A 27,323-nucleotide genomic window follows, 5' to 3' on the forward strand; every position below is an offset into this window, starting at 1 on the left:
CAAAACCGTCGACATTCTCAGAAATTGTGGACTCATCAGGACGGCTCACATATCTGATGTACCAGTGCACGATGGGTGCGCGGGACGAACAAAAACAGGCCAGTCTGCCGACACAGTTAGAACAGTTTTGTGTCGTCTGTCGACTCAACTACACTGCTTATATTTCAATGTATTTCGTGAGCACTCTAGCCGTGATAAAGACCCATCATCAAACTTAGCCAGCCTGACTTTAAACGTATTCGCATACAGCTCTTTAAGGCTTCATCTTATATTTAGATTAGGCTGTTGGGAAGCCCTTAGTTTGTCTAACAATCAGACTGGTAAGGAGTCTTTTGGAAATTTCTCTATTGGGCAGTTGTTAGTTTAGCACATTTTCAACCTGATGCTGTTGTGTCAGATTCATCAACTGGTCGATTTTCATGCGTGTGGGAAGGGAAGGGATCGACACCATGGCAGATGTATCTTGTCTTAAATAATTATCCAGGTACTCCAAGGAACAAATGTTAGATACACAGGATGCGCAGTAGCGAACATAATCAGCGCAATGTACACACCGATTACCCGGGGAGGAAGAATACCTGCTTATGAACTGACCGATAAAACGCCAGGCGACAAAACCGGCTAGTTGGTCACTCGGTTGATACACAACAAAATCCGTACGACTATTCTTGAAATGACCTGGTTCCCATAGGTTTGCTGAAAATCATTCAGCAACTAACTGCAGGTCTCACATTTCTACGTTTCATTTGATAGGCCTACAACCTGATGTTCAGTTAAAGCAAGGTTGAAAGAAAATCGCCGACGAATAACCCAAAGACGAATCTGCGCCACCGAGTACGTGCGGTGTTACAGTTGATTCACACGTTCCACGGATATCTTTCTTAGAACTTACGTATTAAATCATTCCATACTGGACAGACCACTTGCCGTTGAGCAGACTGCGACGGACGTTTTTATGTGAAATGTTGACTACGGAATAAAAACACTCTTACGCTGCAATGAATTAGTTGTTGGAGCCAGGTAACATCCCCTGTAGTAGAAGCCAGCAACTATATAAAACCAGCACGAAATGCGTTGCCATTCGCTAGTTAGTGAATTGTTCTTCTGACCGCAAGGAATCAGCGGTAAGCAAGCCAAGCCTGAAATCCCCGTCCCGTTAACTTTTGAGTTGTGTCTTACAGTCATACCATTTCCTTCTGTCGTAAAAGTGTGTTTCATCCGGGCAGTCGTCCGGCATCCTACAGCGTACAAAACATCAGAGACCGGTATTGAGCCAAAACCCCAACTCAGACGGCAATCCGGTTGCTCCGGTTACACACAGAATTTAGAAATCGATTAAAGCAGGTTTACGCCACCGACTGGTGGAACTCTTCAGGTACACCTCGTCTTCGAATAAATGTCATGTTAAAATTAAAGGAATGTTACTGGTACTGCTTTTCCCACTCCTGTGGCCGAGGCCAGAAGAGGTACCCAAGAGCCTCATTCCAAACAAGCGAGCGCGTGCTAGTGGAAAAGTTACAGAGGCTCCGCGCTATTAAAAGAGCACTTTCTGGCAATTTTGCAGGCATTCTGGTGAGCGTTTGGTGAACACCCATCAACTAATGGTGCTTGTGAGGAATGAATGAACGCTAATTACATTTGATCGTGCTTCTGTGCATGAATGCTTTTGCCAATTTGATTTAATTATTGACGGCCTGGATGCTTGCCTGCTTTCCCTTTCAAATTTTGGTGGAGTTTTACGGTCTCAGTAGATTTCGACCATCCTAGGGTTAGGTTCATAGGTACAAATACTCCCATTTGCACATTAACATTGACTTGTCGAAGGACGCAACAAAACCCAAAGAAATCTTTCGAATATACTGGCCAATTTCAACTGGATTGTAAACTAAACTAAGTTGCAGGATTATGTTCAGTGACGAAATGACGAGTCAGTTCATTCATCACGGGTGCGTGAATACTCGTGGCGTTATTTGTGTCCCAAGCATATATCACATAAAAGTTGCCGCTCCGTAGGATGTCTAAAACATCGTATGCAGGAGCATGATATTCGACCCAATCGTAATTCCCGGGAGAAGCTAAAGGTGAATTGGCATTTTGTTGCCCTGACCCGCAGGTTAACAAACGCAAAAGTAGTCTTTTGCTTCCCACAATAGGAGACAAAACATTAAGCAAATCGCGTGAAACTCAACATATCATGTTTTGCCCGGACTAGTCATGCTACGTAAACGACAGAAGCGAACCGCGCACCTCGGTCTAGATCACCCTTCCAAGTTTTTAGATTTAAAACGATAATGATGGTACAACTAGCAGACCCCCCATTGGAGTGACGACATTTTATCCGGAGAGCTCGAGATAACTCAGTGGTTAAGGGAGGAACTAACTGGTCGGAGGGTTTGCAGTTTGGGCTCAAACCTGGCATTTCGCCTGCTCCTGTCTAGAATTGGGCAGTTTCTAAACCCTTGGAATTATTTGGGTGGTGCGGTACAACATGGTAATGAATAATATATATTCTTTGCAGATGATGTTCTTCAAATATAGCGTTTTGTTCGGACACCATAAGATCAGCTACAAAGGATTCATTAGTATTCGAAACAGCAGGAGTGCCACTAGCAGTTGAATTCCGGAATTGACGCCAACTTGGTATGCCTCAAAACCCACCAAATCGTCTGTAATAATATTATTTACTTCCCGGAATACAGCTGGTGCAACATTCTGACAAAAGAGAAGGAAATCGTATCGGAATAAACCAACAAGTGTGTTGTTCTCGGTAATATTACTAGAGGCTTCTTACAGTGGTGTGTGAAGATAGCATTCTTTAGATCGATTTTTGAGAGCATACTTGTGCGCTAGTCGTGAGAGCAGCGGGGGATACTGACTGAAATTCAACGGATTTTCAACGCACTCAATGCGCCAAGGCGAGAGGTACGTGCACCACGATCCTCTTATCAGTCCATACATAAAGCAGACAAACTTAGGAGCACATTCTGTTTTAGAACGCAGAATCCGTGGTTGATCTAAGATGGGAAAATTATTGACATCGATCATCTGAGCTTTGGATAATGTGAATGGTGCCCGAGACAAAACAAACGACATCCGTTTAAATTATTCAAAAGTGAGAACCGTATTATCCCGGTATTCTGCCCTGACAGGTAGCTGCCAGCTTTCGGATCGCAAGCCCAACGCCGTGGAAAATCGGGAGTGGTAGGTGGAATCTAAAATCTCACCAACCGAAGGGACAGCCACAACCAGATTTGCGGTCCGTTTATTCAACCACAGCCTGCTTGGGGTTCGGTGATACTCATGGGGCGTACCGTGTACCACGGGTGTTTGTTTGCTGGGCAGAAGAGCAGGCAAGGCTGTGCAGTTGGTAATTCGAACCCGTCTGTTCGGCAGCTCCCTAGATGAGCAGTATACTACAGTCGGTTCTTCGAGGATTTCCATTCGATTGCTGCTGCAATTTAAGAATTAATCGGAAAAAATCGGAACTCCGAGTGGATCTGGGAAGCACATGAGGATTTCAAACGTGTCAAAGTGCGGATACGGGATCAGAGACCGGCCAGTGTCGAACAGATGTCCACTGTTGCAACCAACGCTAGTGATCGCGGTTTCGGGGTAGACCTAATGCAGAGGAACGGATTTACCGAATAAGCCGGTCGTTTCCTGACCAACGCAGAGCAGATATGTTCGACGAGTGAGAAGGTATTTTGAGCGATTGTGCGGACCATGAATCACTTGTGGTCATACCTGCTTGGACGAAGATCTCATGTCGAAACCGATCACAAGCCTGTAGATTGGATCAGGACCACCAGCGTTCCTCGCGGAAAGCTGGAGCGCTGGGCACTTCGGTTGCTGGATTAGGACTTCACTATCCGACCCGTGAGACACGGCTGATTTGCTTTGTAGGTCAGAGTCTGAAGAGGAGGCCCACATGATCATGATTGGTGCCAATAATATCGTCGTCGAAGTGGATCCCGGAAGTTAGTGCAACTCAAACGGTAGGGTTCTCTGTTATGGAAGTTTTCGGCCACCTCTTTAGATGGAAGGCGTATTAAGAGCTGAGAGAGAAAGAGGTAATTGGAAACGTTCGAGAGTCACTCCGATCGGTTAGGTCTTAGTGAATCTGGCATGATTTCCTGTGACACCGCAAATGCAATGTTGTGCCGCCCGTGACATTGCGCGTCTTGAGACGGACGATGATAGTCAACTGCCAGGAGATGGCACACACAGGATACTTCAAGACATACGATTTACTTTGGCAGAGGGCCCAGTGGCCAAAAGTAATAAGGAAGGTGATGGATAATGAGGTGTCCCGCAAGCGGTGTCAACTGATGAAAGAGGATACGACAAGGGATACCCATGCCATGGAACCTACACCTGGCTCGGAAACTGCCTACTTCAGGACCGTTGATGACATCGTCCCTTCTCTGGTGACGATCGTCAAAAATTTATTTATCGCGATTAAGACAGAACACCTATCGCAATGAATCGAGGCGGCAGCCTTGTAAAGTTATGCGACAAGGACAGTCAGCGTAGTTGTAACGCATCCCATCCTGGCCAACCACAGAATGCCGAAAATGATCGTAATCTATCAGCGGCCTGTCTTTGAGGGCGAACACTTCAAGAGTTGAGGGACATTCACTCATTTGCGATCTAATTTGCGATGCTAGGTGTATCGAGAGACTCACCAGAAACCCAGGTGAATCCCACGATATAAGATCAGACGTTGTGTTGTTGTGATGTTGTGATGTTTCCAAGCAACTGAATTGCTGCACCAGGCCGCCCCATATTCCAGTTGCTACGATATTCTAGATATCGCGAAACATGTATAATTGCAATGTAAGACTCATCATGCTGCTGATAATTCTTCGACAGCCCACGACCGGTTTCGCCCTACTTGGGGCTCATCAGGAAGATGCAGTCCCCAAGTTTTCGTCAACCTTAGGTTTTACTTGAAACCAAATTACACGAACTTAGCGAATATACACTCATTTGCAAACTCAGGGGTTGTTTACGGAATTTGGGAACCGGACGGATACGGACGGCAACTTATCACCCTAAACGAGTGGTCTGATCAAACGATAAAGGAGTTGCAAGTGACCGAAGGAGGCGACTGGTACCAACGTTTCTGCTAGCTTATCGTGCTTCCATATAGTCAACAAAAACCAAGTCCCTATTCATGGTGATGTACGGTCGATATCCGTGTCTTCTAGTTGATAAGAAAATTTGGTTACGGCGGGTGTCACAAATTTACATTTGCCTGATAGTCACTGAATATCCAGAGAATTTCGAGAAGATGCGTTTAAGTATAATATTGATAATAATAATAATAGTTCATTTTGAACAAGGTGCATGAAGGGGTTTTATGTTCCTGTCCAATTGACTGCAAAAGTGCAAATGGTGTTCCCCGATAAGCATCTACGCGACGAAGGGCTTCCCTACATTAATGGTATATTCACTGGTCATTCTACGCTATCGGTCCCCGAGTTTCCATCTGCCCCATATTCTACTTGATCCAAACTTGGACAGATTTTGAGAACTTTGCTCATTTGCACATGTGTTCGGTTTTGACATAAGACTCAGATCAATCCAGTTGCATTGCTTGTTTGTGATGGTCCGCTTCAACCGAATATGGTGCACAAGCCTGCTTAGTATTCCAGTTAGCGCGACATTCGTGGTACGCAATACGCTGTATTTTAGGCCTCATACATTACTCATAAATTTGTCGAAAACTCTTGGGCAACCCAAGGCAGGTTTTGCCCTTCTTGGGGCTTCCGTCAAAACCGAATTCCTGTGCAAATGACGGTTCTCAAATAGGATGAAACTGTTAAACAGTGATTCGCGTATTTTCAGTTTAAATTGGCTTCACTAACATGTAACAGTTAGGATAATTTGATTGAGTTGCGTCACTTACTTGCATAACGCGCAGGTCCGATCGCATCGAGTGCTTACTTTCGATCGCAAGTTCGGTTTTTAATGTGTGGCTGATGTCTGAACGCTGCTCAAAACCCTTGCATGAGATAACGGGTATCATAACATTGTATTTTAAATTTGGTTGCACTGACCAGTTGAATCGTAATGCGTTGTGCTTGGAACTGACTAGATACCGCCTCGTAACAAGCAACTTCCTCTGACAGTGACAGTTATTAGCAAACACCACCATTTCAGAACGGACTCAGCTTACGGCGGATAAAATATCGGAAGGTATAAAAGCATGTTTCAAACTCACTTAATTCGTTTTTTGACACACTGGTTTGTAATCAAGATCAAGGTTTAACAATGAAATCTCAAATTCTCTGGGTTTTGGCAAATATATTTACGGAAGCATTTGAACAGAGAATGAACGAGAAGAAGGTAGAGTTTTACAAATATCTGAATGAACTGCGCCCACAGATGAAATTTAGTATCGAGACAGAGTCAACTTCATACCATATAAGGTCGGGGGAAAACTAGAGAAGAGAACCCAACCGACACTGGTGCAGTTTTGTACTACTCGTCTGCTCATCCGAAATTGGTATTCGCTAGCATTGCTCCATCAGTGTTTAAGAGTGTAAGGGCCCTGTTCCCAGAAGAAGCTGTTCGGACACTGGTCAAAATTGAAGTGAATAACAAACTTCGGGGTAGTGGATATCTAGCTAGATTGATTGGGCGTCTATTTCGAAGGATGTTGATACCAGTGTTATTACGCAACAGGAAAAGAATCGGAACTGTTATTATTACATATAAGCCAGGGACATCCGAGGTCGTCCGAAGCATTCCGAACACGGCTTATATAATAGTAACTTTCCAGAGAGGGAACACTTTGCGCTCTGGACTGGTGCAGTCCAACGATTGCATGCCGGCAAACAGAACCAGAGACTGTGTCTACAAAACCAAGTGTAAAGACCGCACCAAGGAGAGATGGCTGGGAACTACACACCTGAATCGGAGAGTAGAGTAGAAAATTAAAAACAGGCCGCCGAGAAACGCAGATGAATATCAGGCGTAACTAGAAGACTCGGCAATCGCGTGACACGCACTGGATACGGAACGCAAAATACATTTAGAAAATGTTAGGGTTTTGAGACGGGGTCCACGACCCACGTCACAGAGACAGATAGCTCAAGGCGTAGAAATCGCCAAGCATTTCAATGTCAACATAATCGGAAGCGTGTAACTGGCTAGCGTGCGGAGGGCGGTTTTCGATCAGCCGCGTTGATGCGTGTTGAAGTCATCAAAGGGTAAAACAGTCATCGTCTGATTTCAACTCGACCTCAACCCATCCACTCAAACTAATTTGTCAGAGCACTCACAAACCTACAATGACCAATGGAAATCTACCAGTGGCAAACAAGGTGACTCGTCAGTTGTAGCACTCCGAAGGGAAAGAATAACGAACCAAGCCCAATAAGAAATTATTGGAAACTGCTTCAACCCAAAAAACTAAGATTTTGAAAACCACAGTACCGACAAGAGCCTTAATTCACACTCAGCACTGATGCAGTGTGACTACCTGAAGGGGAGCCAATGACTGGTTCTCCGCTTGTCTTATAACACGGCCTATTTGGCGACCTGCTTACTTGGCCTGATGAGGCCTTTGTGTCAAAATCGAAAAGTTGCCCAGCTCAAAACAACCGATTGTTTACCAAGCCCTTCTGAAACGTATAAGATCTCGCTTATCCTGGAATGTTTTCACGTTTATGCTGTTTCATGCCACCTCAGCGAAAAACGCTATGTTTTCTGAGAAGTAAACAAATGAAGTAAACAAATCAATGGTCTGAGTTTAGGTTTGAAGGATAAGCTTTTCAACTTTGAATTTTCTGAACGGATGAGGTAATGAAGCAAAAGGACCTTTACGCGGTATTTCACAGTTCGCATGATTTTGGACTTTGGTTGAAACAAATCCTGTCACCAAACAAAAAACTTTCCTTATTTACATAGTTTCGTACTTCACCTCATCACCGCAGTTTATCAAGTCACTGAACTTTTTCAATTGTTTTACCGCCGAAGCACTGTATAATGTATGGGACAGGAGAGAGGATTACGTCAAATAGTGCAAAGCTCGCGCCAATTTAAGGGGAGTTAGATGTACGAATAAACAGTGTGATTTCACGAGTAAGCTTGTTGTTAATGCGTTGTCACATCCTTCCGGGAGTTCCATTTGGCTTAAGGGCTCAGGATAATTCAGTGCTGATGTCCAGAAATTACTGGCCGTATTTTGAATCCAGTCTCGACATCTCGACTTGTCCTGTCCATGCTTGCGCTACACGGCGATTGCTCAGCACTTGTGCTTCCACCGGGCAACATGGGGGCTGCATACCAAAACGGTGTTGCCGCTGAAATATTGCTATTATTATTATGTTACTAATATTAAAACTGCTAATTTGCCACTTCGAATTTCGGCAGATAATTTTCAACTGTAGTTTTGTGATGGTCAGACAGGTGAACTCAAGTGAATACCGCTGCGCACATTGAAGCTTTTGAAAGCAGTTGGACAGTGCACCTGTAGAATGCACTTTGTTTGACCGATACAAGCACTGAAAAAATGGCGAGGCAGTGCCAACTCGTGTGGCCTTACAGGTTATTGGTCATCTGGTTGCCGATCTGGTAATCAAACCAAAAAGGTGGATTGCAAAGGTTTTAGTAAATGTTGACCTTCCGCGGTTATATTGCTCCCTATGCCGATGACGGTGAAACGGCTGTAAATCAACTCTCAGGCTGAGCACTCCTGTCACTTTTCATTTCTTTGGGTCCTTGGATAGGCCCGTCCAAAGTGGGCGACGCTCAAGCTAGGCGTTTTAGCAGAAAGGAACTTATATTGTGTACGGTTCCTCCAAAGAGATCATGGACGTTCGGTTATTTGTTCATTTGCAGAACTGAGTTGCAAGTGCAAACTATGTTCGACCTGAACACATCGAGAAAACTCTGAACTAATGTTTAATCCTGACCGATGGGTGTGAACAACACAAGGATAGGCCAGGTGAGCAGCAAGGGAATCACAAGCTTCGCTGGGGTTAAAATGGAATTCCACCTTACGGCGCACCCGAATGTCCAAAGACTTACCTAAAATTTCTGGTGACCAGTCAATACGTCACTTGGTGGTTCTTTTAACTACTGTTCTGCGATAATTTCCTCCGCTTGTGTCATATAATAACCAGCTAACATTTTTTGTGCTGGTTATCACGTGGAGAATGCAGTTTCCCAGTCGTTGCCGGCGGATAAAGACGAGTGAGCCTTTAGTCGAACGACAGCTGACTATTGGGTTTAATGGCCCAATGTCGACATATGTTATATCCTGAAAAGATCTACGCCGCAGAAACTAAGGTGTATAAACCTTCAGGCAGATCAGACAATTCCACTGAGTTGGTATTGTGGTGATCGATTTCTTTCTACTAATGTAACTCGTAGTACGCTGTTACTTACCAAAAAATGCCCGTGGTCATCTGGCTGTTGGAATCCGGAAGATGAGAACTCCGAGCCCCAGTTCTTACTCGACGGTATGGTGTAGCGAATCAGTGGATATGATGCATGCCGAGACTTCTGATGTGCTGAAGCTTTCAAAAATACTTATTTTGCCCGCTATTTAGTACGGGTGGAAGAATTTTCAAACCTGTGTTTTAAGAAGTCTGTGTCACTTTACTAGAGGAAAACCCCACTAGATCATCTGGTTGTCGTTCCTTATTTCGCCTACAGAACACAGAGTTAAAACTTGTGCCGTTAACTGCTGATCAGTAGTGCGATTAGCTCTCAGTTAGACAGGACACAGCACCAATTATCCTTCAGTCACAGAACTCAAATCACACAGTCACATATTTTGACAGGTTCCTCGAGTGACGACGTATCAAAAGAAAGTCATCTTATCAAACCATTCTTTCTCTGATATACTCATAGATTACTGATTTAACGGTCACACTACAAATGGGGCAGGCATGAGAGTTATATATTCTCTTCCTGTAAATTCGCTTCAAAAGGGAGATCTTTGCGGAATTTGTGGACTCGCTTTGTACCATTTGCTTGAACTTGAGCAACACTGGATGAATGTCCAGAACCGTACAGCATGACGCGTTAAGGTGAAGATGATTGTTTAAGTTTTGTAATGTAGTCGCATATGAGAGGTTTGCTTTCCCGTTCAACAGTCTGTAACTGGTCAGTTGGCATTTGGTAATAAATTACTCCGTAGGGAAGGCATTCATCCTTTTAATTGATGCCGTGACCAAGATAAGGATCAATATTACGTAGCCACAACCCTTTGAGAATGATGATGTTCAAACCTTCCTGGAAGCCTTTGAGGAGGTCGCGGAGGCCGCCGAACTGAAGACCGACCGGCGTAATGCGCGACGCTGAAGACCCTCCTAAGGGCCCGGACGGAGGCGGCACTGGATCAGGCCAGAAGAGGTTCTTGGATGATGGACTGGCCCTCCGCGAAGGAAGGGCTTGCAGCGGAGTTCGACAAGCCGGCCGACTGCCACGGTGACAAGGTATGGCACAATCAAGCTTGACGGTTATCCAAGCGCTGCCGTGAGGCTGGTTTGTGGATAAATGAAGCCAAGACACAGCTCCCGCGAAGGACGGTGACACCGAAGTGCCATAAAGTGGGTCACGGAGAAGTTAGCCCATTACCAAAAAATATTAGCAGTCCGACTGCAAGAGTAAAACATCACAATGCAGCACGTGCCAGAGAAAGAGAACAACTTGGAAGATTGGCTGTAAAGACCAGAGGCTGAAGCTCAGGTCTTCAGGATCATGATTGGAGCAAATGGCCTCGTCGTCGAACTAGATCCCCAAAGGTTATTTCAAATCCAACGGCACGAACCTGTTTTACGAATGATTGTAATTGCTTTGATAGATGGAAGGAGCATTGAGAACGTAGAGGGAGACAAGTAATCGGAAACGCTTCCGAGTCACTATGACTGGGTGAGTCCGAATAAAGCTGGCATAATAATTTACTGGAACGCCACCAATTCGAATGTTGTGCTACCCGTGAGACCTAGCGTTTGGAGACGGAAGCTAATCGTCGAATGCCATGGGATGGGATACACTTTGGCAGATTGCCCGCTGTCCCGCTTTGAGGAGTAAGGTGATGGATTATTTGGTTTCCTGTAAGCGATGTCAATTGATGGAAGGGGACACGACAGGGGCAATCCACCCCATGGAACCTCTTGCTGTGCCAGAAAGCGGTGAGTTGTGGTTCGTGGACTTCACGGATCCTTTTCCGGTGATACGCAGTGAGAATTAATACATCGTGCTAATGTCAGATACCTGTCGTAGTGGAACGAGGCGGCAGTCCTACCTAGTCGGCGGGCGACGACGATCAGCGGAGTGGCAATGCAACTCACCGTGGCCAACCATGGGGTGCCAAAATGATCCTAAGCAATCAGGGGCCTTGCCTCGATCGCGAGGAGATTAGGATTTGATTGTAGAAGCTGAGTATCACACGGCTGAGGACGGCACCATACAAACCTCGAACAAATGGCCAAACCGAACGTAATAACCGAACGATCAAGGAGTGGCTTGGGGCCAAACGAGGTAACTGGGTAGCAAATTGCCGATGATGTTGCTAGCTCCTCGTGCACCCATAAAGCCAACCACAGGCAAGTCCCCGTTTATGCTGATATACGGTCGAAATCCGCACCTTCATGTTGATCAAGAAATTGGCTTGTGGCCGCTAGCACGTTTGCGTCCGGAGCAGCTAGAGGAAGAAGGAAGGTGAGCTCGAGAAAACTTAACCATCCTTCTGGAAAGGACTATGCAAAAAACGGCAAGTAGAAAGGCACGAATATTCCCCATAGGCCCGAAAATCGAGTGAAATGATCATTAAAATCCTGGAAGGAGTGGACAGGGGTCGCGGCAGCTGGGCAGTGGATGGCGGGATCCGTTTGTCCTTACCGACCTCCTGGATAACTTCTTTACGATTCAAGTAGGTCGGGGATAAAAATAGTAAATGGGACGCAGATTCGTAAGCGGCATGCTACAACGATAAGGCGGCCGACTAGACCTGCTGCAGAAGCCGACCTGACGGAGATAAATGAAAATCGATGGCCTGCGAACGCGTCTTAAATGGCGGTTCTTAACGGTGATACAACTGATGGGGGAGACGTTTGAGTAGTATGCTCTTTTCTAGTAAGCTTGGTTGAAAAAGGAGATCTTTGCGGAATTTTTGGTCTCGCTTTGTACCATTTGTTTGAACTATAGCCACGTTCAATGAATATCCAGGAAAGTTCACTAAGACACGTTTGAGTGATGTTCAGTTCCTTTTAAAATGCATGAGAGCGATTTGCCTTCCTGTCCAATAGTCTGTAACTGGCCAGTTGGCATTTTTTAATAAACTACTCCGCAGGGAAGGCCTGCTTCTTGTCCCTGATTTTATGAAGATGTTGGGACCGTTCCAACTGGGATGCACGTTATCACTATGACGTTTCAGTACAAAAAGCCGTAATAATATCCCTATGGACCAAAGGTTTTTTTAAAGGTACTCATAAAGACAGCAGATATGTGAAAACAATGTTGTAGACTCAGGATTCTGCTCAGTACTGCTGAAGCACATGAGTGCTCAACAATTTACAGAAAACACCACAGCTCACCCTGTGCACATATTGTTGGAATAGATTTGCACAAATAATCAGTCATTGAACAAGCTGACCAAAATGGTCGATCACACCCTGATTAGCATAAACTTTGTACCGCAGAACTATAAGATTTGTGGTGGATACATTTTTTAACATTATTGCCATACATTTGTAAGGCAAAGTTCGATTCACAGCAGGCGCAGAGTATAAAATTTCGGGCACATGAAGCTTCAAGTAAGCCTGAATATGATAAATCGATGTTCGCTCCTTATTGCTTTTTTGTTCTGCATGCACCACGTCAGATGGTTGGAAGCCATCGGTGGCTACAATTGGTCATCCATATTTAACAATAATCCGTCAAAGAACTGGGTTGTCCTGGTCGCTGGTTCCAACACCTGGGAAAATTATCGACATCAAGTAGGTTTCCGTTGGGATTTCATTGGCTTGAGTCTGAAACGTTCATCTAAATCACGTAAGAAATGTTTTTCAAAGTAGAAATTTGCGAGAATGGTCGCCAACAGTTGTGTCCCACCTGGCTGTCTCCATGGCTGTGATATTACACTCGAAAAGGCGGCGGATAGAGGCTATAACTAATGGACACACTAATGAACTCACTAATGGACACAAATCTCGTGGCCTGTATTCGTTTTCGTCAGTAGTTATTTGTCGTAAAACGATATTATGTTTTGATTGGGGTCGATTCTAAGATCCTAATAAACTCAGATGATACTAAGGTGCACAGTGCGTTTCACATTAACAGAAATCTGATTTTCTTCGCCTATAATTTTTTATTGTGGCGTTATGTTACGAAAAATCACGCCCTGTGAGTGGAAGGTATGGTGTTGTATAAAACATGCATTCGGTGATTTTCCAGCCAACACGAATACTCTGACCTGACATTGTAGCCTCATTATATTAGAGCAAATATCACGGGCTCCGTAGCACCGTAGCCTAGAATGACCTGTTGTATGAACCAGGACTGTAAAAATTCAACGCAGAAAACTGACGTACCAACAACACTGGCTGTTACGGTGAAAGCACCGGAATGGCCAGGCAATCTGAGCGGATAAATCTATACTACTTGGTGAGATCAAGTAGCGTGTATTTGGAATAAACATATAGAAATCTATCTTGGTCAAATTCGTTCGTCCGCTCGTCTAGCATTTGCATGGAGTTAGATGAGAATAGTATCGAAAATGTCATACATAATTAGTGCGTCTGTATCCATTTTTTCATTGCCACATGATTTTCGCCGCAATGTGAGTATTTATCTGGAACACAAGCGAACGACAGATTTGAACGTATTTTCGAAGTCAAGGGATACCAAATCGTACAGATTCGGTGAGCAGGTCGTTGTTAGGACACCACTGATTTTAGAACTTTGGTTCACAAAAGCCCTTACAGAGGAGAAACATGCTTCCCGTTTTTGGGATAATACATCCAAATGGTTTTGTGGTAACTGGTACTCCACCAAGTATGGATTATCCCTCACCCACTGGATGCCTTCTTTTGCCTCCATTCCTCACACTGCCTGTTATTTATATTTACGTGTCATTTGTGTTCTCATTCAGGCGGATGTTTATCGCGCGTATCAACTTGTGCGTAGAAACAATGTTCCAGCGCAGAATATAATCACTTTCGCCTACGACGATATTGCAAACAATCCCAAGTAAATATCGCGTACAATTTTCGCTATCTGCTAACAATTAGAGTGTAGCAACGTGCTTTGTTGTTCAGCTGTACCACGACCCATTGTTCTTCCGTATTTCTCATGTATCTAATTGTTGAATTTGAGTTGCAGGCAATTATGGGGTTTTATATGTCACTACAGATGTTTTGTCAGATTTTCTGTTGGTTGATGCCTCTTCGTGACTGTAGATGCCAATGAACCCTGATGCAAGTAGCACCCTCGTAGCCTAAAGTGAAACAAATTTACATCTAGATGTCGTTTTAGTGCATCAGCCAGCAGATAATTTGGTGCAAATAGTAAGGAGGAAATCTAGTAAGCTAAAAATTTTGTAATGCATCCGGAGTATAGAATAGACCCCCTAAATGCATCATGGTACCTGGCTGGAGATGGTAATTATCGTAAGCCGTTTATTGCCCAATCATTCTTTCGGCTGTAGCATCATTAAGTTGCCTAGCTGCAAAACGGAGGTTGCACGTGGTCTGGATTACTGCCGTGTTTCTAAAGCCTAGACAGAAGAGGTTGGGAGTCAGAGGTAGGACTCGAACCACGGAACTTCCGGTCAGTAAATTCGCGCTTTATCCACTTAAACCATCTCGCTTCCTGTCCGCTCGAATAACATTCACGGCACTAAAAAGCATATGCACATAAAATCTACTACTGGTGGTGTTTGAATGTAAATTCACCCACCGAATTCACGCACCAAATTTGTGATTTTCTTTGTTCTGCACTCAACAGGGATCACTGTAGGATAAATTATTTCTGCGAAAAGCATTATTATGGGTGATAGAATGTACATTCATCGTCGTGAAAATGTATTCCAGAACAAGCCAGCAAACCCAATTCGAACTGAATTGTGAGCCTTTCCTTCCTTTCTATTCGACCTACATGTTAATTTCTCCCAGAAGTGCCATTGCCACTTTGCATTCTTTTATTCCAGAAATCCGTTTAAAGGCAGAGTGTTCCAAGACTACCAGCACAGAGATGTATACAATGGGGTGGTTATTGACTACCGTGGAAAGGTAAGTCCGTTTTCCGGTGCGCAGCAGACAAGTCTATTCCTACATCAGTTCACCGTGTAACACGAGGTGCAATCAAAATTACACCGTGGGTCAAAACACAATATAAACCGTAGGGCAGAGTAATAAGTTTTACCATATTACAGAATGGTCAACTAACTTGGACGAACACTAGCCACAAGGTCATAGAGAACTCCCAGGCAGACCACGACCGCGTTCAACCTTCTTCTTTGGCCATATCAAGAAGGCTAGCGTTCTCGTTAAAAGAACCCTGAAATGTGCACGAAGACCAACAGTGACCGAATAGTTTCTCCATGGAAGTATCCTGAGATACCCCGAGTGATGCACCATACATACCAATCAGCATATCTAGGACAGCACATTCAGCTAAAGAATATCATACATAAGAGATGTTCAACTGTGATTCAGTTGAGTGCGGATGAGTGATACTAACTTCAATATAGCGGTTGTTTCTCACGTATGTTGCATTCCTTATCTACTGAGGTCGATGAGGACCACTTGGTAGCGCTTCTAGGTAGTCCAGTTTCAACTCAACTACCAACCCTAGGTTTGGGGAATAAATCCAAAAGCCGTGCTAGGTAAACAGACCAGCAATCTAACTATTCAGTTTTCAGCACACAGCGATCATCGTGAATAAAACGTGACTGAAGATGAAGGGCGCATCTTAGATTTCAATTAATTCTTGGGGTGAAGGTGGATGGTCACTGGGAAGAGAGTGAGTGTAGGGAACACCATTGTCACTGGAATAATTGGTCATACATGTAAATCCGTTTTAGGAAGTCAACCGGGATTACTTCGTGAAGGTGTTAACAGGCGATAAGAAACTAGAAGCCAGCAATAAGAAAGTGCTGAAAAGGTGAGTTTGCGCGGAAGTGGATATTGTTGATGCACTTGCTGATCACAGCCAGATTACTAGTTTAGCAGGTCACCGTCTTCGGATTTACGCAAAGCGTGTTTAGTATTGTCGTAAGTAATTTGGTACATAATCTCTATGAGTAAGCCTCTCAAAAGTCAGTCAAAACGGTTTGTGTCATTTCAGGGGAGACCCGGTTTATCCATTTCTGACTATGGGTTATTATTGAAACATGAGCATCAATCGTCACAGTACAGAAGTTTCAAAAATATTCAGATATGCGCAGTTGTGAATGATCACATATCTCCTTGGTCTTGAACAACTTGAGATCGGTCGATCTTGGTTTTCTCGGATTCGGCATTGTTTTAACTCACGGTGTTGAAAAACGCAAACATACACTGTTGTTTGGATGATCGAAATCCAAGACCACTGGCGCCACTGTCGATTTATGGCTGTCTCTCAAATATGTTTCGAGATTCACCCATAATATTCTCAGCTTTTACAATACCTGTCTCGCCTATGTAGTTTGCTAACATCACAGTTATTCTTTCTAAATTCCTCTCACGCCTTCTTTGCCCGCACAAGACGAGATGGGAAGCGTTGGCATACAGAGACAAGCCAGGAAACGAGGCAAATGTTTATTCACCCGCAAACCAAAAGTCTATCAGCCGGTCAATTATACACAGTTTGGATTTCCATTTGCGATAAAATCCGTAATCATCCGCTCTTTGTGCGCGTTTCCTGATTAACCGGTTTTTTGTAGAGGGACCTGTGATGGATGTTTCCCTACTTATTCCCAGCTCTCGTGAACCGATCTTTTTCGTTTGCAGTTCGACAGAAACCCCCTTGTTATATGTTAATATGAACACTGATTGTTGGGTCTGCTTCAAGAGTTTCGTGTTAGTTGGCGGTCTGTTGTCATTCAGTTTCGCTTCCCGGATTTTAGTGCCTCGTGGTCTGTTCGGTCGCCGTTCCAAGGCGGTGGCCTGGCAGCTGTTCATAAAGGCTTAATTCTGAGGTTTCGCCAGTCCTCACAATAACTTGAAACGGGGAGTTCCTGCACTCACCCCTCTAGGCCACTCAGTTTGACAAACACGGATTTCTGAACTCACCTGCCAAGCGGTAATAGATCTGTAGCACTTTATTTGCTGTCGCCTACAGTATGAAGTATCCGCCGCTTGTCACGGACATTATATCCTGCAGCAAGCTAGTGTTCTGCGAAACCACATTTTCAGACAATATTTCGTTGGGCAAATTCAAAAGAGATATTTTTGTTACATGACATATTGCGAGTCTAATCGATTGTATCTTGAAATGTGCCTAATCTTGTAAAAACTTCATCTTANTCTAGGCCACTCAGTTTGACAAACACGGATTTCTGAACTCACCTGCCAAGCGGTAATAGATCTGTAGCACTTTATTTGCTGTCGCCTACAGTATGAAGTATCCGCCGCTTGTCACGGACATTATATCCTGCAGCAAGCTAGTGTTCTGCGAAAGGTTTCCAGACAGAAACTACTTATAGCAGCAATCGAATTCAGGGGATGCCAGCCACGACGAAGCACAGTTTGAAATGGAGCATTTTGACCTCGAGAAGTGTATGCTCCCTTCAGCCAGCTGGAGCCGCATAATATCAAACAGGTATGGAGCAACTTCCAACCCAACCATTCACTCATGATGCCACTCCGTTTGGTGATGGAACATTCGCAAGCTGATCACTAAGAGCAGAGAAAAATGAACACCATCTTGATCAACGACCAACAAACGGAAGATTTCCAGATCAGATTTAGATAAAAACATATGGCTTCTTACATGTCCGTGTCCAAAATGTAGGAACGCCTCACCTTGGTTATAATATTTGCTCCTCAGCAGTGTGTATCTCATATTGATATTTCATTAACCAGACGTAATCATGCTAACTAGAGCGTCTTTTCGAAACAGCTTAGTGCGACCGTTCCAACGACAAGAGGATAAGACCAGCTAAATTGGACCACTGTTTCCAACCATCTTCGTGCATTGAAAACCACTACAATAATCCAACAGAAGTCCAAAAAATCGAATGTTCGTCCTCGTATTCACGTGGCCATGCAAGTAGCAGACTAGCGGAATTTAACTCAGCTACTGATTATATCCAGCAGCGTGTACAGAACATTATTCTAAACTACATGTTCGCCATGCTTCCATTTCCGCGGTTTTTTGTTGTGCTTTCCTATCTGTGGGGGCGCCAGGCAATAAGCTACTTTTCAAGACCACCTTAACCTTTGTGCCCACTAACAGCGGTCCTAATGACAACGTGTTCATCTTCTTCTCTGGCCATGGTTCCACTTCCCTTATTGCCTTCCAAGATGAAGTAGTAAGTTAAGTTAATTTTGCTGACCACGTTTTTAGCACGCAGTTTGTTTTTTAATTCGAAGCCAAATAGTGAACGGATTGAAACGCTAACGTAAACATGTTGTTGCAATGACATCGATAATTCTTTATAAGAAGGAGTTCATAGTCAAGCCGTTCTACACATCAACGGAAAAATGGAACACAAGCTACGACGTACTTTCGTCATTCTCAAGAGTGACATCCCCAGGATTTCAAGTTTTATAGGTCTCGTCAAGTTGCTTTAAATGACACCGCCAGATAGATTTTTTTACGAAGTTTAAGGTCGTTCAACTCAAATGATTTTGCGGTTGACTCATTCAGACTGATGAGCAAGTGTACATACCATAAACAAGGAAACTGATCGTATACAGTCGCTCATGAGGCGTAGATGCTACGAAGAAATGAACGCGTGAATTTTTCCTGACAAGACAACATACTGCTTTTTGCTTCAACAGAGAGAGCACGAATCTTTAATATATAAAGTTTTTGTATTTATGTATGATAAACCACTCTGTGATGAAAAGGTACAACTGTTACATCCTTATTGGGAATCATCAGTGGTGCGCTTGATAAATGCAACGCGCAACCGTTCGGCCACGAGCGACCAACCAACAGCCTGATTTACCTGCATTAATTCAGGACACAACATCACCCATTCTTCAACCAAGGGATCCACATCCCCGATGACTGACTCATCGGGTGACTCATCTCGAGCTCACGAGAATTTTTCTTTTTGTCTTGCGACAGCTGCATGCCATGGAGTTGAACGATACCCTCGCCTACATGCATTCAAAAAAAATGTTCAACAAATTGGTGCTGTACGTGGAGGCTTGCTACTCTGGCTCTATGTTTAAAGATGTTCTTTCTTCAAATATGGGAAGTAAGTAGCGTGAATTTCTGGCTGACTCTTGCATGGATCCTGTGAAATAGCATTCAAAATGTCAATCACATATGGTTTAAAAGCGGCGTTGACCAGGATAACAGAACGAAGCGTGGGAAACAAGCATGGTTGCAAACTTGGTTTATTATTGTTCACTTGGCAATTTTTATGGAAGTAGCACATGACTACGCAAGAAGCGCTTAGCCGATGATAGCACATACATATTTGATTTCGAGAGTGTTTGGCAAGCTCCGCCCGGTCTGGGTTCAAGTCTTTATGAAGTTGTAGAGTTGATCAAGGACAACGCCTACCTGATTCCTCGTAAGGCGCATGGAAATCATGATTTCCTGTCAAGGGAATCTCAGGGACCTTCTAATCGTCTTGCAGCTTCGTTATTTCTGTGAGTCACAAGTTTCGTTCGTCGAAAATTTACCTCACTATTCCACACATCTTTGATATTGACCTATACTATCTGTTGTCTGAACCCCAAAACCTGCAGTCTACGTGACAACTTCAGCCAAGGAAGATGAAGAATCCTCGGCTATCTATTGTCAAGACAAGGACATCGATGTTTGTCTAGCGGACGAATACTCGTATGCCTGGCTTTTAGATTCGGAATACGTAAGTTTACACAGAGCTGTTGCAGATAAGCCTGTCAGTTGTGGATGGGTAGCCCAGTGGTATTCAACAGCCAGTGGTAGTTTAGTGGATTCTCAAAACCTTTATTATTTGTTTTCAAGCATGAAGAGGATTTATGGCAAGTAAGCCATTCTAACCCTAGCCGTCCATTGGCCCCAAACTAATCAAACCATTGGTCGTATGTCCGAAATTTCTCACTATCCTCCCAACCAGATTTGTCTCTGATCTTGCAAAGTGATATGAAAGAGACTAGCAAAAGTCTGGGTGCTTTCAGTGTAATTCGCGCTCTACGATGGAGGACGCCTTTTACGGCTGCAAATTATTTGGAATGCTCGCACGGCAGTGAATCATCACTATTTTCGTCTGTTGTTGATCTCAATGAGGTTGATGATGATGGTGATCAGAACTATAGAGAATCAAATTCTCACGCTGTGTTGTATGTGCATGTATGGTGTCCAGGAACAGCAGAGTGCTCACTAATTTACCAGCAGTATGTGTCGTTGCATACCCCAGTTGTCTTAACTCTAGTGACAGTTTCAATGTTTTGCCTAGAGCGGATTCGCCTTAAAATTGTGTAAGCTGATCTGTCTGCTTTACGTAGCTCCCCTTCGTCATTATCTCCCACTCGCACGCAGGAAGACATAAAAACGCGTACACTGGAGGAACAATACGAGGAGGTGAAAAGGTTAACAGTGAAGAGTCACGTGATGGAATACGGTGAAATGGTGAGTAATAAAAAACCACGGAGAGATTCAGTTGGGGCACTTGTAGAAAGTTAAACTGTAATGAAAATGACTGTATTTATCGAGATGACAGTTGGTTACCTGTAATGAGTGACGTCAATGTTGAAAATACTTAATTGGGAACTTCAGGATCCATAGACGATTTTCAGCAAGGTTGCAAGTCTAGGCATCTAGGTATCCAAGTCTAGCCAGTGTCACTTCGGATAACCAAGCAATGGCTTTGGGTACCTTATGATTCATACGTTTGTGTGCTACGGAACGAATAGAGGTCGAAATTTTTGAATCGTTTACAAGTAACACAGAGTAAGAATAAATTTACACGATGACTGAAGCTTCCGTCTGAACAGTTGACACTGGAGGAGCTGGTCAATTTGTGGCCACGTGATGTGGTTTTCTGTAATGATGCAATGAGTGCTTTGGACCTGAACGAGCAAACTTAGGTGATAACGCTCGTAATTCGGTGGACATGAGTGCTATACACTGATGTTTGTGAGACGGTTTCGGAAATAAGTTTCATTGATCACCCGGATTTTTCAACACTAACACGTCAGTATTAGGGTGTAAATTTGCGGTCGCATGGTGAGCCGCTTATTCATTGCATGTAACAAGGCGCTATCCTGGTTGATAACGAACTGATAGGTGTCTGTTTATTGTTGATTTCAGGCGATGGGAATTCTCCCAGTTGGAAAATTTCAAGGTCATTATAATCTGCTGGTGCACAGGAATGATGGGGCCATAGCAGTAAGTGTACAGCGCAATATTCGATATCTTGAATTGTCCACTGGATCACTTACTGCATCCGCCACTGAACGTTTAAGGAACCAAATGACCACTTCACATTCTAATGACAGTCTGATATGTCGTAACTTCAGTGTCAGAAACACCTATCAACCTAGTTAATATCGACGTAAGCTGCAATTTAAGAGCTGACCGAATAATCTAACTAAAAATATATTTTCATGGAAGCAAAAGTTAAACCGACAAACCTCGCCATGTGGTGTCCTACAAATCTCAAGAAAGATATATAGGAAGATAAATAGTTAGATAGATAGATAGATAGACAGATAGATAGATAGATAGATAGACAGATAGGTAGATAAACGGATAGATAGTTAAAAAATCATTGAGACAGTCCAACTGACAAACTGACTGACGGATAGCCAGATGTATAGATAAACAGGCATTTAGATAAATATCGGCCAGTCTACATAAAAGCAGCGGAGCGACCGAGTTGTAAATCAAACAAGTTGAGCGTCTGTTGAGTACCTGTAGCGTGGTCAGCGATAATCAAGCTGATGTCGAGAAAATATCAGTCCAACTGACAAGCGTTTCACCGATTGCAATTATTCGTCGACTCCATGTTACATCCTCCGACGGAACATGCTGTTTGCCACTGACCATGAAAAGAGCACAGAAATAATTACCAGCAAATTCAAGGTGCTACATGAGAGTTAAGACCCCGTTTCAGACATTCACCGAAATCCGTGAAAAGTTTAGTGATGTTCTACGTACTCAAAACTGAGGTACAGAGGAATGAATTTCGTCAGTAAATTGCGATACCCTGGCGACCGAGTGCTTTTATGTAGTTTCTTCTTAATAGTGACTAGTACGGGAATACAACACTTTCAATCCGCACTGACAGAGCTCCTGTTAACAATGTGTGGCTCAATTGTTTTCTTGGTTCCAGCCGAACGCTGTAGATAAAAAACCCTCTTGCCAGGCTAATTTGTTTTCAAAATCTCGACGCTTGATGGAGGCCGCAAACGAAGAAGAACATGAAATCGCTTGGCAAAGGCTGCAATCTGCACTTCAGGTTTGTATTTTTATTTTTCGTATCCAGTTGATCTCAACAATGGAACTGAGTGGACGATAAAAGATCGTCTTAGGTGAGAGTGGGGGGACAGGTTTTGAGGATGCATGGGAGCAGGCAAACTTCATCAGTGGAACATTTTAACGGCCGTTTTTGAAGCCAACCAAAAATTCAACGTAATTCGTTTAGGTGTGCGACAAAGCTTTTATAGTCTATCTACAATCTCCCACAACTAATCTTCTCGCTTCTTTCAGGTTAACCATATCGTCAAGGAAACGTTTCGTGACATCGTCGTGGCGGTGACAACCGACCATAAGCCAACGCTAACGGGCTTGTCCAAGAGAGATGAGCTAATGTGTTTCCAGGCAGTTTTCGATCAATTCCGGACGCACTGCTTCACAATTCGGCAGGCAAGTTGACTTCTTGATGCACGGGAACAAGGGTGTGCAAAAATATGCATACATAATTAGCCAAAGCATTCACACACGGCGTCATTTTCAGGTCGAAATTAGGTGTTCATTAGTTCAACATCTTGTAAGCTATTATTCATCATAACCCGTTGTCACTAAGGCGACTGATGGTAGGTGGAATGTGATGTAGATAAGTAGGAATTTTCAAAATCCAAAGTGATATGGAGTAAGCATATATACATATATATATACATATATACCAAGATTGACAGCAGCTGGATGAAGCTGCCTGACCTCAATTCAATTCAGTTCAATTAATTTCATTTCACTTCAGTTCAATTCAGTTCATTTCAGTTCATCTCAGTTCATTTCAGTTCAGTTCAGTTCATTTCCTTTCCCCCGAACCCATTGTGAACTGAGTATTAACCGGCATAACACAACCACCAGGAAAAGTTGACAGATTGATGTGAAGTGACACAGGACAGTAGTGAAGTGGGTTTCCTTTTTTATGAAGGGTCCTTGCGTTCAACACTGTTAAGGAATCTGTGAAGCATGATCGGGCCTGCAAATCTTGCTGGAATCGTTAGGTTTGTTATTCAAAACCGCACAATTTGTGGAACATTTTCTGAACAAATCGATGTCCAACTGACAAAAAGCTGGAGGAAGTTGTGCGGTAAAACTGTAGAATGACAAGCCCAAGATGATACCCATGACTATGGAATTCCGGTCAGTTTTTACGAATACCTGCATCTTACTTTGAGTGTGTATTATGGTTTCAATATTTTGAAAACCACTTTCAATCTCTGTTGAGTTAACGTATAGGGTGGTATACAGCACTCATTTTGATCAACGAGACCAGCCCTTTTTTTACAAAACTCGTTCGATTCTACCTGCAAGTGCTCTGGTTGAAAGGCGACAGACGCCCAGCTATTGCGCTATGTGAATCACTAGGGTCCGATCCTCTGGACTACCGGTACTGTGCTCTTCTACACTGTTCCCTTAGAGGAGAAATTCTGCAAGTAATTTCACTATTTAGAATTGATCAAGGACAAACACGCAAAAACACTTCATCAGTGTCACTTCTGTCCGAAAAGCATACCATACCATTGTTGATTCCTAGAATCGTGCAATATTTTTGGAACCCACAAAACCAATTTGTACAGAGGAAGTCCGATAAAAAGCACAGGCCTGCTACTGTTTCATCCGTTTTCATACGATTTGATCTAATGGCGGAAGATTTTTAACCGAAAATAACCCAGACACTTCATTGTACGGATGACTAGCTTATATAAATTCGGTGGATTATCAACAAACCATGTTGCCTGACTGAATTGAAAATTCCCTAAACAGTCTCGAGCGGTTTCTCTTCCCCCACATTCACGATCGGCGGCTGTTGCAACCAGAATTCTATCTTATCGTGGACGTTCGTTAACATTTCAAGCACCTCAAAATTGGCACAGCGGGATTGGTTACATAAACTGGATTAAGATTATGGTTGCTCAAAAATGTTTAGACAGCTGACGACTAGTTTCGCCTTTCTTGGGGCCCAAAAAGTATACTCGCTTCCTGAGATCACATCAGACTTGTGTTGTAGATGATCATTCAATTGAAGCTAACCATCTTTAGCATTTCACTTGTGTCCCCCGTCGAAACCAAATTCGTTTACAAGCAGGGATATTTGTCGAAATCTGCCGGGTTCAAGCAGAACATACAACCGACCGAAACTCGGGACTGCTTTCACCTGATGAGCCGCAAGACTGGTGAAACCGGTCTTAGCTTTACAACGTATGTTGTTTCGTAGAGTTCACACTCACTCTCTCATTTGCTACGTAGCTGAAAAATGTCGCTTAATCTTTGATAGCATCGTGCGAATTTATATCAAAACGCTTTGAAATGTCCAGAATTCCGATATACCGAAGTTCTCGCAAACCCCTCGCATAAATGCCAATTTTATTCGCGGACCGAATATTCACTATGCATCCAGTGTGCCTCACTGACCAGCTTCCCCACTTTTTAGCATAATGGCTAGTTTTTCACGAGAATGCTGAAGCCTGTTGTTAGTCGTTAGAAGAATCTTGTGTGAACACACCTTCCTGTTCGTTTTAAAGCGTTCTCAGTCATTAGTGCAAATCGGTGCTCAAAATGTCGGATCGTAAGTGTTTCTTATGCGCGGCGAACCATTCGCTTCCATGGTTAAATTTACATCCTAACTGAGATCCTGTTATCTATCTGTCTTAAGGTCCCTGAGGTAGCCCAGTATACAACTTTTTTAATGGAGTTGTGCAAAGCCGGATACGAGGCTGAGACCCTCATCGACTCCGTCCACAGCGTCTGTTCCTAGCGGATACGCACTGTGTTTTGTGGGTTTGTCAAAATAAAATGAATTGCAACTGTTCCGTATCGTGTTTTGTCATCGTCACGAAGCGTGGGTTGTGATTTTCCATCAAGCTAGACGTCAAAAGATCGTTCGGTATACAACAAAAACATTTAGACAAAACCGTCGGCATCCTCAGAACTTGTGGACCCATCAAGGCGCCTCCACATATCTGACGTACCAATGCAGGATGGGTGCACGGGACGAGCACAAATAAGCCAGCCGCCCGACACAGTTAGAACAGTTTTGTGTCGTCCGTCGACTCAAACACACTGCTCATATTTCAATGTTTCTCGAGATCACTCTAGCCGTGATAGAGACCCATCATCAAACTCAGCCCCATCGACTCTGAATATGTTCTCATACAGCACTTTTAAACTTCATCTTATATTTAGATGAGGTCGATGAGAAGGCCTTAGTTTGTCTAGCATCCAGACTGGTGAGGAGTCTATTGGAATTCTCTGTTTTGGGCAATTGTTCACTTAGCAAATTTTCAACCCGATACTGTTGTATCAGATTCATCAACTGGTCGATTTTCATGCGTGTGGGACGGGAAGCGATCGACACCAAGGCAGATGTATCTAGATTAATAATTATCCAGGTACTCCAAGGAACAGATGTTGGATACACCAGATGCGCAGTAGCGAACATAATCAGCGCAATGTACACACCGATTACCCGGGGAGGAAGAATACCTGCTTATGAACTGACCGATAAAACGCCAGGCGACAAAACCGGCTAGTTGGTCACTCGGTTGATACACAACAAAAACCGTACGACTATTCTTGAAATGATCTGCTTCCCATAGGTTTGCTGAAAAACATTCAGCAAATAACTGCAGGTCTCACATTTCTACGTTTCATTTGATAGGCCTACAACCTGATGTTCAGTTAAAGCAAGGTTGAAAGAAAATCGCCGACGAATTACTCAAAGACGAATCTGCGCCACCGAGTACGTGCGGTGTTACAGTTGATTCACACGTTCCACGGATATCTATCTTGGAACTAACGTATTAAATCATTCCATACTGGACAGTCCTTCTGCATTTGACCACAGAATGCGACGGATATTTGTATGTGAAATGTGGACTCCAATATACACACTTTTCAGCTCCATCACATCTTTGGATAAATTTCAGAGTAAATTAAAAGGAATGTTACTGTTGCTGGTTTTCCCCACCCCTGTGCCTAGTGCCAGAAAGGGTACACAACAGTCTTATTCAAAATAAGCGAGTGCGTGTTAGTGGAAAAGTTACAACGGCTCCGCGCTATTTAAAGGGCACCTTCTGGCACTAACACAGCATTATGATAGGCGTTTAGTGAACACCCATCTTCTGAGAGGTGCCTGAACGCTAATCACATTTAGTCGTCCTCATGTGGCGTGCATGAACGCTGGCCAGCTTTTGCCAAGTTGATTGAATGACTGACTGGCCTCAATGCTTGCCGGCTTTCCTATTCATGTTTTGGTGAAGTTTTAAAGCCTCAGCAGATTCCGACCCCCCTATGGTTACATTCAGGATTCGGAATTTTCTGATAGATAAAATACTCTCATTCGCAGATTAACTACATCTTGTCGGGGGACTCAACAGAACCCAAACCACCCTTTCGTATACACTGATCACGGATCGCGGTTCGGGCCGAACCCTGCCCAACTGCTCCTGTCTAGATTTGGACTGTTTCTTAAGCCTCGTAATTGTTTGGGTGGTACGGTACAACATCGGAATGAATAATTTATACTTTTACCGATGATATTCTTCAAATATAACGTTTTGTTCGGACACCATAAGATCAGCTACGAAGGATTCATTAGTATTCGAAACAGCAGGAGTGACACTAACAGCTGACGTACGGTATTGACGCCAACTTGTTACGTCTCAACACCCACCAAATCGTCTGTGATAGTATTCTTAAGTTGCTGAAATACAGCGGGTGCAACATTCAGACCAAAGAGAAGAAAATCGTATCGAAATAACCCA

At 43.6% G+C, this 27,323-nt stretch overlaps 1 protein-coding gene across 1 annotated transcript in view; it reads left to right on the plus strand.

Moving 5' to 3' along the window:
• T265_15407 (hypothetical protein) overlaps positions 1-27,323 on the plus strand; it is a gene marked incomplete at both ends in the record, with an annotated part of 40,095 nt that overhangs the window by 882 nt on the left and 11,890 nt on the right. Inside the window, 12 exons of the mRNA XM_009177954.1 lie at positions 12,782-12,959; positions 14,114-14,211; positions 15,170-15,251; positions 16,046-16,125; positions 18,400-18,475; positions 19,240-19,372; positions 19,872-19,993; positions 20,647-20,736; positions 21,418-21,495; positions 22,442-22,567; positions 22,819-22,932; positions 25,214-25,303. Of these exons, the coding sequence (XP_009176218.1) occupies positions 12,782-12,959; positions 14,114-14,211; positions 15,170-15,251; positions 16,046-16,125; positions 18,400-18,475; positions 19,240-19,372; positions 19,872-19,993; positions 20,647-20,736; positions 21,418-21,495; positions 22,442-22,567; positions 22,819-22,932; positions 25,214-25,303 (1,267 nt within the window). The remainder of the gene's footprint in view (positions 1-12,781; positions 12,960-14,113; positions 14,212-15,169; positions 15,252-16,045; positions 16,126-18,399; positions 18,476-19,239; positions 19,373-19,871; positions 19,994-20,646; positions 20,737-21,417; positions 21,496-22,441; positions 22,568-22,818; positions 22,933-25,213; positions 25,304-27,323) is intronic.

This window comes from Opisthorchis viverrini, assembly GCF_000715545.1.
Source record: "Opisthorchis viverrini unplaced genomic scaffold opera_v5_479, whole genome shotgun sequence".
Lineage (NCBI taxonomy): Eukaryota > Metazoa > Platyhelminthes > Trematoda > Opisthorchiida > Opisthorchiidae > Opisthorchis > Opisthorchis viverrini.